This window comes from Etheostoma spectabile, chromosome 4 (assembly GCF_008692095.1).
Source record: "Etheostoma spectabile isolate EspeVRDwgs_2016 chromosome 4, UIUC_Espe_1.0, whole genome shotgun sequence".
NCBI classification, from domain to species: Eukaryota; Metazoa; Chordata; class Actinopteri; order Perciformes; family Percidae; genus Etheostoma; species Etheostoma spectabile.
Genome location: NC_045736.1, coordinates 9,512,110 through 9,524,844, shown reverse-complemented (window position 1 = coordinate 9,524,844; position 12,735 = coordinate 9,512,110). Strand labels below are relative to the sequence as shown.

At 41.1% G+C, this 12,735-nt stretch overlaps 1 protein-coding gene across 4 annotated transcripts; it reads left to right on the top strand.

The window, feature by feature from the left end:
* The first annotated feature begins 866 nt into the window (after window positions 1–866).
* tfap2c (transcription factor AP-2 gamma (activating enhancer binding protein 2 gamma)) lies at window positions 867–12,484 on the top strand. Of its 4 annotated transcripts, none has more exons than XM_032513339.1 (8): window positions 867–948; window positions 4,638–5,093; window positions 5,767–5,818; window positions 7,072–7,143; window positions 7,711–7,933; window positions 9,243–9,361; window positions 10,611–10,752; window positions 10,979–12,484. In XM_032513339.1, the coding sequence occupies exons 1-8, from the start codon at window positions 919–921 to the stop codon at window positions 11,271–11,273; spliced, it is 1,389 nt and encodes a 462-aa protein (XP_032369230.1). In that variant the 5' UTR covers window positions 867–918; the 3' UTR covers window positions 11,274–12,484. The 4 variants fall into 4 exon arrangements, with proteins under 4 accessions (XP_032369230.1, XP_032369232.1, XP_032369229.1 ...); XM_032513338.1 differs by lacking the exon at window positions 867–948 and adding an exon at window positions 3,519–3,969; XM_032513341.1 differs by lacking the exon at window positions 7,072–7,143.
* The last annotated feature ends 251 nt before the right edge of the window (window positions 12,485–12,735 follow it).

Here is a 12,735-nt window from a genome sequence, read left to right as displayed (position 1 = left end):
TGGATTCGAATCCAGGTCGTTCCGGGCCTTTCTGTCTGTCTGCGTGGGTGTCCTCCGGGTGATCCGGTTTCCCCCCCACCATCAAAAAACATGTACTAGGTTGTCCAGCCAGTGCCCTTGATCAAGGCTCTGGCTCAGATCTGGAGTTGGTCCCCCGGCGTTATATGCAGGGAATGAATTTCGCTGCTGTTATGTGTATGTGACAATAACGTATCTGCCTCACCCTACCTGTGGCAGGTTTCTGGGCTGCAGATAAGGAAGGTAAGGCTATTTTCTCAGAACAATATATGTAGCCAAAGCTACATTCTCAACCACATTGGAAGACACTTTGATCTGTTCATTAGTTTAAGCCAAAGTATTTGGGAGATCAGATAACAAGAGCCATTTTAGGCCTTAAAAAGTTCAGTGGCTTTTGAAAGCAGATTCTTGGTCGGCCTGGGGCGATGTGGCTTTCGGGGTGGAATTACCTCATCTTGAAATTTCCCCACGTCTTTTTATTTTTTGCCTTTTCTTACACTTTATGACTTTTTATTTTGTTTTTTGTTTTTTACTCAACAGCAGATAATTATGAGATTAACAATCCTGCCATCTCGATTATAGGTCTAATCCTGAGTCATATATTCACTTTACTTTATTTAAAAAAATAATATAATGGTTTTGAATACATGTGTGCGTTTTCTCATGCACCTTAATCGATTTAAATAGCTATACACCTTTCTTTGTTGACAATATCCCAAATGCGGGGTTTCATCGAGGAACTATAAATAGATTGTTTTGAGTTATCCCACTCAGGTGTATTACACTGTGGAAGGCGCATGCGCACTGCGCGGTAGGCAGGTGAAGTCGGCAGCGTAAAGCTCCCATGGTTTCACTCCCTCGCTGCGTCTCCGTGGGACTGCTGTGACTGGAGCCCGGCAGATGTCTGTACTAGAGAGAATAGACTGGAGGGTGAGTTCGCTCGAGTATTTTTGCATTCCAGCTGACATATTTTAACCCAACCTGCGTCATGTTTATCGCTTTTGCTGGTGAGCCTATATTCATGTAATTACTTCACACCATGCATACTCACCTGTTTGGAACCGCCAGCGCCGTATGCACTTTTGAATAACCCGTGATTGATGCCAATAAGGCCAAGACTTTATTCTCTCAAAAACTTCGAGTCGCCTAATTTGGTTTGACTGCCTTACAAACCTGTGATGCTGCTTTCTTTTTTTTAAGGAAATACACTTTGAAAATTCTCTTTAATATTTTGTTTATTGAATTATAAAAGTATAAGCTTCACGAGTCCTCCAGGAACAGATGGATATCATAATGGAATCGAGTGCAGTCAGAGTCACTATACCACTGCAAGTATACTGTATCTAACGAAATATAGGTCACACAGCATAATGTAGATACTTCACAGTAGCCTATATGAATATTACCTGAATATCATTGTGGCCTACTGCTCTGGATAGGCCAGGCCTATGTGGTCTTGGCATTAAGTAGGCTATAGGCTGATAAAAGGCGATTATTGGATGTCAATGGGATTTGTTGTGAAAAGCCACATGATAAGTCCGCTTTAAAACTTCTTCATAATATTAGTCTATAAATGGACAGTGTCTAACCAGTTGAAAACTCACTAAGCAAAACTCCCTAATTCATTTGTGTGACATATTTTTTGTATGTGCCCGGGCGTGGTTCCAGTTAATCTTTACACCTGGCATCCGATGAGCCGGTTGTCCCGGCATTGGACTGTCATTAAAATGACAAGATGAGCGTCAGATTTGTTGAAAACATCACCGCCTGGCCAAGCGTGACTAACTCCCTGTAAGTCCGCTCTGGGTCTCCTCCAACGTAAAATAACATTTAATCAGCGCGCGTTTCACTTCTGCTTCGCATCACAACAAGCCAAGGACCAACACGCAAAAAGAGATAATCCGTCCACGTCCTGTTGTTCCCATGCACAGCCCATCTCCACAGCTTGGGCGCGCGGACGCCACAGACTGTTATCCTAAAAGACAAAGCTCTGTCCATTAATCTTACAAATTATAATATGACATTTATCAGGCTACTCGTCAAATGATCCAAAACCAATTAATTAAATGAGTCCAGAGAATGGACAGTAGCCTAAGCAATATTTTATGTTGAGGGAAGAGATAATTTATAATTCTGAATTTGAATTTGAAAGTGTTAATAGTTTAAATAAAATTGAGAAAAAAAAGGGGGGGGGGGGCATCTTTTGTCCTCACTTTGGGTTTTGATGCATATCAAAGCTTCAAAGCAGCCTTGTTTTGGACATTGCAAAGCTCTACCAACGATGTAAATGAAGTTAAGAAAGACTTGTTTGTTGAGATCCTTTCAGCTTCCCAGGTATTTTGAGAGAAAGATGCTGCTAAACCCTCGGGCTTATTGGGGTTTGAAACAAGCACTTAACCACCACTGTGAAACACCCCCGCACACACTGTCATGGGTTTATTTCAATGACTACTATTCTAGTTCTGCATTCAAATCGGAGAGTATTATCTTAATTTCTGGGTAATTTTTGAGCTGCAAATCAGTAAAAAGCAATCTTACTCAGTCTATTACTACTATACTTCTACAACAGTAAATGCAAACCACTACGAATAATATAAATAACAATTATAATAATATAATCATTATTGTTATAATTATGATAATAATAATTATTATATTAAAACAATAACTATGATCAAAATAGCCTGCAATTTGGTGTGATTAGGTGCAATTAAAGACTTAAAAATAATTGCAGTTATTTACATTGATAGGCCACATTAGTAATACTATTGATAGGCTTTATTAACATATTTGGAGAAAAAAAAACTCTGTAAAAAGAAATTTATGTTTTCATTGTTTTTAATAAACAGAACTTGCCGCTTGTCTTTTAATAATCGTCATGAACATCATCGAAATTCACCTCGAACCGTGTGACCGAGAGGTATTCAACTACGTGTCAAAACCTCATAATGAGGCACTCGGTAACCTAGCAACCCGTCTTTCCAACGTTAGGGTACTTAAACCGAGTTGTGTTGTTTCTGGCACAAATATGATTTGGACTCAGCAACAAGTGGTGCCAAGTAGTTCCTTTAATTGGAGTAATATTTTTTAGAAGTTTTGAATTTCTTTTCATATCATGTCGTAGCCTACGTCTATTTTAACAACAAAAACAAAAAAAAAAAAAAAAATGAATAGGTAGAACCTGAAACAGAACGTGCAGGTGTCCTACACATTTAAACGTCCGGTCTTCAAGTTACTGATGGGGACTGAGGAGATGGAAAAAAAAAAAAAAAAAAAGACGAACTAGCAGGTGGTAAGATCATTCTGTCACTGTAGGCCACGAAAAGTGTGCTCTAGTAAAGTATCGGTTTAAAAGTCTGACGCTGTACAGACGGACAGAATTCTGATTGGACCGTTGTCCCGCCAATCAGCAATATTTTCATTTTACTTTTTCAGTGACATCACCGTGCAGGGTGACGCCCCCCGGAGCGCCTGGGCAGATATAGTACAGTGTCAGAGTGTGCACCAATAAGACTGAACATCGCTTTTTTGTCCATAAGAGGGAGTCAAGTTTCTTATATGCACCGTTTTCACCCACTTCCACAACAGAACTCCATAGCACATTGAACGGACGGGGCGGGGGGGGGGGGAAATATTGCTTGACAACGACTATTTTCTCCCATAGTGGCTGTTGGGAACTCATATGTGTGGTTGGAAAGGCAGTCGCTCCGTCAGTTCGCCCCCTCAGCCTTCAGCCGTAACTTCGCCTCTTCGCCGCAGCTGAAGAACAAGGTGGTTCATGATCACCAGGAAGCTCTGTGTTATATTCTCTTACCTGGATTAACTCGCAGGCGACACGATTTTTTTTCCTTTTTCTTTTACCTTTTTATTTTTTTGCAACGGAGAGCCTTTTTCTCTGTGAGAATGTTGTGGAAATTAGCCGACAACGTGAAGTATGAGGATGACTGTGAGGTGAGTTTCGATAGAGTTACAAAAGGAGGGATGCGTGCCTCTAACTTCGAACAAAAGTTTGCCATTCAACGACAACAGTGACTATAGGTTGGTTTTAGCATACGCTAATAATAATGATTAAATAAAAGAAGGTAAACATGGAAATCATAAACGGACAGCATAAAAGACGACGAGGACAAAAACTGCTAAAAAGTCCATTTTGGAAGAAAAAAAAGTTGAGACGCCTGCTGTTGTGAAAGCAAGACGCAATTTTCAGAATAAATAACCATTGGGATATTACAATGACGACCACAACAGTAATTCCTACATAATAACAATAGTCGAATTATAATATTAATAATGCCCTAAGCATATTAATAATAATTTAAAACGGTTTTCCCCCAAAAGTAACAGGTTATAGGCTTTTTTATTAGCCTACTTTCACATGACATATATCATCCAATATAATTTCAATTCCCATTAAATCGAAATAATAAAAGTATCTTAATGTCCTATAATATCTTGCCTAGCCTACGTAAATATTAAATGTAGACTAGGCATAATTTCTCTTATCTTCAGTGGGCATCATGCCAGTGGGTAACAGACACTTGATTCCCTTGAGAGACAAATGTCACCTTACCTGCCATCTTTGTCAGCTTTTTCACTTGGCCTGTCTCTTCGTCCCACAGGAAAGGCACGACGGCAACAGCAATGGGAACCCCCGGCTGCCTCACCTGCCAGCGGTCAGTCAGCACCTCTACAGCCCGTCCCCCTCCCTCTCACACTCGGCCAGTTCGGACTTCCAGCCCCCGTACTTCCCGCCTCCCTACCAGCCCATCTCCTACCAGCAGTCCAGTGACCCCTACTCCCACCTCGGCGACCCTTTCAACATCAACCCCATACACCAGTCGCCGTCGTCGAACCAGCAGCAATGGCCCGGTCGGCAGGGCCAGGAAGGGCTCGGTTCGCACGGAAGGAGCGGACTGGCGAGTCAAATCCTCGGCCTGGAAGGCTCGTCCGGGGTGAGGCGGGAAGGTTTCCGCCGGCCGGAGCTGCTGCCCCCACACGTGCACAGCATAGAGTCGTCGGTTATTGGTGACAACATGGGGATGCACGATATGGGACACGGACTGGAGGATGTTCAAGTGAGTGGATTTGAGATAAATTATTTGAAGTTCCACTTTAGAAGATACGGTGTGAGGAGGTTGCTAAAGTGTGTGTGCGTGTATGTTGCATGTGTGTGTTCATTTATTTACAAAGGCAGGCAAATATCATAATACGTTTTAGGCTAAGTAGCCTATCCTATAATATAAAGCTAAAGCTAATTCCTTAGGTAGCTGATTATTAAACCGGTCATTACATTAATCACAAATGAGATTAAAAATACAATTAAAGATCACCACTATCAACTCACTATAGCTGCCATTCCATATCCAAAATCAGAATTATGTGTGCATCATGAATGAGATTTATTGCTAAAGTAAGTTTTCACTTGGCATGGAATTTGGCTTGGTGTGTTTGGAGCATACACTAAACATATGCAAAGGAAATAAATAATTGGGCGAAGTACTGCAACAGTCAAGAACATAAATGAAGCATATCAATATTACAATAAAAAGACACTATAGCAAAGATGTTCAATTTATAATATTGGATTGTGATATTATAAAATAGCTATTTTATCTTTCTTTGGTTTACATGAAAAAGACTATAAATATTTGAAAAGAAATTAATTTCAGCTTGTTATGTCTGTTTTTTTTAAACATTGCATATGATTGCTTATGGCTGCTTCTGTTCTGTTCTGTTTTTTTTTATCAGCATGTAGATGACCACAGTATTATTATGGCAGATCAGACAGTCATCAAAAAAGGTGAGTTCATTGCATTTTTATGACTAATCTTTAGTCACAAAGAACTGCAGTTCTCTTCAGTTGAAAATAAAAATAAAAACAAGTTTTGGAAAGTGCTGCCTGGGGTACATGTGCCTTCGTGAAACCAAATAAAGATACAGTGAATACTGGCACGGGTTAGAAATTTACTGCAAGGACCGTTTTTTTGTTATTTTTTGTACATATTTGGAATTGTCATAACAATTACTTCTATAGTGGCATGTCAGGGCACTGAATTGTGAGTGCAGCAAAGAGTTTTGCATGTGTGCATGCACTGCATACACTGATAATCCTCGTAGTCATGAGATGCACTCATCTAAGCTTGATGGGATCCTTAGCCCATTCTGTCCATGAAGGTGCTTGAATGGATGCCCAGTGGGGAAAAAACTGATCCCTTTCAAAAAATTTCGACGTAAATTGAGCAATCTCAAAACCCTTGTGTTGACTGTGAGAAAAGAGGAAAGCTTTGGATCATGTCTTTAGATTGGTTAAGCTTGCAATTGCAGCTTTTTTCAGTTCATGTTAACAGGGAATTATGAGTTGATCTTGAAGCAGTGTTAAGCTCTGCAGATCCAGCTTTTGACAGGGTGTGGCATTAGGCTTGCATGTGAAGGACAGTTTAGTTATTTGTCGGGACATGAACTGTTTTGAGGGAGAACTTATTCCCGCTGTTTTGTCACCAGGCTTTATTAAACCCACGTTGAGCCGAGAAAGATCAGCTTGAGCAATATTATTCCACTGCTTAGCGTCCTACCTTTTTTAAAACCTAAGATAGATAGATAGATAGATAGATAGATAGATTCATTAATTTATTAAATTCTGTGAAAAACTCTAAAACTATGATATAATATTTGTGCAAGTGCAGATTTTTCTTCATGCTTGAGTTTTGTCATTATCACCCCCAACCAATGTTACTGTGGTGTGGTTAATTTAACATTTATGTGATATTTTATAGTGAATACAGTGTTGTTGTTTTTTTCGAAAGCATTATAGTAAAATTAATTATAATATTACAATGCATAGTTAAATTCAGAAAGCCATTGACATATCACAATAAACCAGCCAGACTCTATTTGTTACGGAAATTAGTGATGGCTCATTATATTGTTCGCATGCTCAAGGACACGCTATTGGCAAACTAGGTTTTCCACTTGTAAACAATGGCATGTCATTCCCAGCCATGTGCCCCAAAGGAGCCTAAAAGCACTCACGTGACTCTGTGATTTTTGTCTCAGTATTAGGACTACGAGGTGGCAGGAACCTTGATCGCTTACAGAGGACTTATTATCAGGGGGGCATTCTTGCGGGTGAGGATGAAGATAGCTATGTTGTGTAGTGTGCTGTACTGTTTTGTTTGTCCGATGACTGTGCTTTTGTGGGGGGTTAAAAACTTTGTCTAAATTGAGAACGAGCACAAAACACACACACCTTGCTTAGAATACTAAAAGCCTTTGAGACCAACTAATAAACAGTACTGAGGTGTATCTCTGGGGCTTAGATGAGGGGCAGGCTGTATGTGTACCTGCTTGTGGATGGTGTTTGGCATGAGTGCCTTTTAGCTCTTTAAATAAACATCAGGCATCCAAATGTTTGGGAAACCACACAATATTCCAAAAGTCTTTCTTACAGCTTCTTTCCTACATTGGTTTTCTCAGCCGTGCAGAGCTGCGTACATACTCTTCCTTGTGATTACGCACAAGAATACCCAGATTCCCTGTTGCATAGAGAGGATTATGATGATTAGAGCTTATGTACATACACAGGAAAAGTGCATATATAAACAAATTCTGTTGCACAACCAGAATCTTTTTGCCTTTTATCTGTTGTTCTTCACTCTTCGGCTTACCCACATTGGTTTTCTCCTCACCCTCCAGGGCCTGTCTCTCTACCCAAAGGCAACGCGCTGGGTCTACCTTTCCAGAAGGAGTCCCTGCTGGGCATGGTATCCAACCCCACAGAGGTATTCTGCTCTGTGCCGGGCCGTCTATCCTTGCTGAGCTCCACATCCAAGTACAAGGTTACCGTGGCTGAGGTCCAGAGACGTCTGTCACCCCCGGAGTGCCTCAACGCATCGCTCCTGGGCGGGGTTTTACGCAGGTCAGAGCTCCGATTCATTCAACATGACAGCAAGCTGGATTTAATATTTCCCTGGTGTTGTTCTTCAACATAACGCAGGAATACAGTAGCACCGATTATTAAAAAAATTAGGGAATCTAACCCAAACATACAAACAATGTAATTTCCTTGGTTTTTATCAATATCTCTGCATTCTGCAAGCTTTTGATAATGTTGTCTGATTGCCTCAGATATGAACAATCATCAAACTGAGGAGTTGCAGCTTTAGGGATCTGTAGACTAAAGCTCAGCAGCCCATGGGAAAGGCTTTTCTAAAAGCACAGCTTGGCTCAGTTGCTCTAGCTCATCAGTTTTTTTGCGTGAGGTTCGTGACATTCTTTGTGTGGTCTGCAATTTTGGTTCTCTGCTCTCTTTTGGGGATAGGTTACATCAACACAGTTAGTACCAATCTAAAGACTCTGTGGGTGTGTGCATTTGTGTGTTTGTCAGGGGTTGTAGGTTTATCCGTGGCAGCACAGTTGACCTTATGGCACATACGTTAGTGTGGCGGTCTGTTGAGGCACTGTGAGGTTACGGTACGTACTCAACACCCCTGACCGGAGCATTTTGTGCAAGGAGTGCATGTTTGCCACTTCCCATGTGCCTGTGTTAATGCTGGCATGCACACACATACACACACACACACACATGCACAATCACAGACATTTTTAAGTAGGTCATATAGCACTAGGAGGGGGATCGTTAGCAGAGGGACAGGGGGGGAGAAGGGGCTGAGGGGGTGGGGGCATTCATACATCCCTAAAGATGCTGCCTCTCTCACCCGCCATGGAGAGGGAGGGCTTGCCTTCAAGTCATGCGTAAAACTAAATCGGCCTTTCCAAGTGTTTCTGCAAACGTTCGTACGAGTGATTTCTCTGCTGCGCTTTTTTGTGTGAAAGCATTAATTGTGTTAGTGTTTTTTGGGTCAGGAGAGCCTGTTTGTGTGTTTATTTGTTATCAAGAATGCACAACGAGACCTTCTGTGGAGTGAGTGCAAGGCCTCTGACAGGTTTTGTCTGCAGTATGTTCTGCAATATCTGGATCTTAGCTGAAACACACAATAATATAATCATACAAATCCATTGTGGTTGTTCCTCCTAATTTATGGCTTAAATGCCCTTAAGCAGATACTCATCAAAGGAAAAAAATGTGTGAAGAGATTGGCGAATGCCATATTAATTCCTTAAGCCTACATTAATATTGACACATTGTGTGAGAAAAGTTGTAACCTTGCATTATCTGTCTGAATTACTATAGACTTATTGTGTATTTTTGTGTTCTCCTTCTGCAGAGCCAAGTCAAAAAATGGAGGTCGGTCTCTGAGAGAAAAGCTGGATAAGATTGGGCTCAACCTGCCTGCAGGAAGAAGAAAGGCAGCCAATGTCACTCTACTTACCTCACTAGTAGAAGGTATGGCATGTCACTCATTAGCACATGACACCTTCTCAGGTGTAATTACGGTTTGCCGCGTCAAAAATGTTGTTGTATTAGTGTAACAATGTCAGTCTCATTCACATAGTATGTGTGTGTTTTAAGTTTGGTACAATAGCTGAACTTAAGCCATCCTCCAAACACTATTCATAAATACATCAATATACAAAGGCAACACGAATGACACAACATTATCTTTCTTGAGGAACTTGGTTTTTATTTGCTTGGCTCTCAGTTGCTGATTAGTTGTCCTTTTGTTCCCATGGTGATTCTGTCTACTTAGCCAGAATCAGAGCGACTGAGTTGATGTTTGAATGCAAGACGGTTGTCTTGTTATGAAAGATATTATCCTTGTCAACTTAGTCTTTTATTTTGGTCAGCTAAGGAAGTAATGTAATTATAATGATTCCACAACACCACACCTTCACCTTCCCTTGTCAATGCATTGAATACTAAAACATCAGTCATACTTTAGCCACATATTGACATTTCACCATTAAAACGTTATCGCTTTAATCACTCTACCTGCCACGGGCTAACATAAAATATCTTTTCCTCTCTACACGCCTAATTTTTATAAATGGGCTGATGATTCTGTGCAGGAGAATGACTTTAGGCGTGTGTTATTTAGAGACCTTCAAAGCTGAATTAAGCCTTGTTATCTTGTGTTAGTCTCGCCAGGAGGGCCTGCTGACCTTAAAGATTGTGCTTCTGAATAGCTGCCCACATCCTCAAGTGATGTGCGTGTCTATCAATAAGCGATGCTGTTGGTGCCGTGGGCACTCTCTGCTAGCATTTATCCACATAAGCCCATTATGACCATGCAAGTCAAACCACCCTTAAGACGGAAATATATTCATCTCACAAGCTCTTCTTCCCTCAAGCTAGACGACTGAGCACAGCTGATTATTCTGTAGTTCAACTGCTTCACTTCACGCGCATTGATGCTTGTGTGTATCAGGTCCAAAACGGGGCTGCTTTAATGCCGTGAATTGATAAATTGCTGAGAGCGGCCAGCTTACCATTTGATCTTTGCCCAGTGTGCCAGAGGACACGCAGTGATGTCTGTGTAAATCATAATAATATTTATTTGTTCATAAATAAACAGTCTTGGTTTGAGATCTAAAGCCGAGTGTCAACTTCAGTGATGTCTTCGACTTGGGGTTAAAGGTGTTTTTTTCTTCTTCAATTTTCTCTGATACAGTCGGTTTTCTTCTCCTTCTCTTAGGTGAAGCTGTTCATTTAGCAAGAGACTTTGGGTACGTGTGTGAGACCGAGTTCCCTGCAAAGGCAATTGCTGAATACCTGGGCAGGCCGCACGTGGAACGCAACGAGGTTAACTCACGCAAGAACATGCTCCTTGCTGCCAAGTAAGTGTCTTGTCTGGAGTGTTGCCTTTACACCTCTAGCAAAGTGGGATGTACCATAGTAAGAACCTTTTCAAATTATTGTGTGGATGTTATAGTATTCATTGTTTCCTGGAGCAATTTGCGGAATGAATTTCCTGCAGATTTTGCTCTCAGATTACAACGAATCAGTACATGTGTTAATGTAAGTATTTTCTTTCTAAATCATAGTTTTTTTTTATACCTTCAGGCAAATCTGCAAGGAGTTCACTGACCTGCTTACTCAGGACCGTTCACCTCTTGGAAACTCTCGGCCGGCCCCTATCATGGAGCAAGGAATCCAAGGCTGCCTGACCCACTTCAGCCTCATCACTCACGGCTTTGGCTCTCCAGCCATCTGCGCTGCCATGACCTCGCTTCAGAACTACCTGAACGAGGCGCTCAAACAAGTGGACAAGATGTACCTGAGCTCTGGTAGCGACACCCAGGGATCCTCAGACAATGGGAGCAAATCTGCCGACAAAATGGACAAGCACAGGAAATGAGAGCTCAAAGGAGAATCCTTATGAACTTGAGAACCCCTGAGTCCCTTAATCTTGCCGCCCTATCTGCCCTTTTTGGACTCGATTGATAAGTATTGTCATTTTGAGAGCTGAATTTGTGTCTGAGTGTGTGCGTGTGAACTGAATTTATTCCATAATAAGTTGATGACTTCTAAGACCTTGCCACGTGTAGCTGTGAATCAGTCTGTGTTGGCACCTATGGTGAATGCCTGTGTACGGGTCCTAATGGGAGCCCACCTTGTGAGGGCGTAAAACACACCAAATCATACTATGCAGTTCCATACATTGCCAATGTGCTGATGCTACAGCTATGGGACCTGCTCTCTGTTGACAAGAGGAGGAAAAGCACAAAGTGCATACTGTTTTTCTCTCCCTAGAGGACATCATTTCAAGATGAATTGCTGTGGCTGTGAATTCCTCTCAGGCCCCCCCCCCCCCCCCCCCCCCCCCCGCTCTGTCTGGAGGCAAATCCACTGATTTCCTGTGTCTCAATGGACTTGCAAAGGACAATTTTTATATGAAAAAGAGGGAGAAGAAAATCCACTTCATTTTCTTTTTCAGTCTTTCTTTTTTTGTGCTTGATTTGTACAACCACTTCAAAATGGCTCCAGTGTTATTGTGCTTTGTTCATGAAAGATGATTTGAATCTTATGTAGGCCTGAATGAGAGAAGACGATTTTTGGTTTGTCAGTCTGTGTTTGGTCAGAAACCAGAGACTTTAAGTGTTCATGTGGATTACAGGCATAGCAATGCTTCCATTGTTTCTCTATCTTTTAAACCTGACAGCGTTATTTTTGTGTCCACATTAGGTATTCATCGTTCTTAGTGTTTTAAAAAAGTTACCACCAACCTACCCCCCACTTCAGTCTTGCCAGAGTGTATGCATGTTGTGAGAATGTGTGTAAGTGTATATATTTCTTTCTTAAAAAAAATGTTTTTAATTAGACATTAAATTCCAAACATAGAATTTTATCCAGTGTCTTGCCCTGGATGTAAATATTTTCTAATTTATGTTGTAATTTAATGGGCTTGTGTAAATAATGGTATCATTCTGGTGTATGGTTTGACTTTTTATGATGATGTGTTTAACTTTTATAAATGGGTTAGTTTTTTATCGAGTAGAGGTTAGGAAGTGGGCATGATATACTTTTTTGAAAATATGTAAAAAGGAAAAATAAAAATAAAATGAAAGACTCAAGCCTGATTCAGTGAGTCGGTGATGTTGCTCAGGCCACACAAAAAACACACAAACGCACACATATCGTTTTGTGCACTATTGTTCTGTAGCCCTCCTTTCAGCAGTATTACACAGATGATGGTTAAGTCATGTGTTGGAAGAGTTTCCTATTAATAAACAGCCAAGAAAAATCCCCAAACTAATGGGAACAGCAGCCATCATTATCTGCTCTCACTTAGCTTCACAAAAAGGCTGTGTGGATCAGTG

What these genes read in the sequence shown, in the direction of transcription:
- tfap2c (XM_032513338.1), top strand. Translation starts at nt 3,922, where the DNA reads ATGTTGTGGAAATTAGCCGACAACGTGAAGTATGAGGATGACTGTGAG. An exon ending in ACGGACTGGAGGATGTTCAA is followed by an intron (nt 5,094 to 5,766) that starts GTGAGTGGATTT and finishes TTTTTTTATCAG; the next exon opens with CATGTAGATGACCACAGTAT. An exon ending in AACATGCTCCTTGCTGCCAA is followed by an intron (nt 10,753 to 10,978) that starts GTAAGTGTCTTG and finishes TTATACCTTCAG; the next exon opens with GCAAATCTGCAAGGAGTTCA.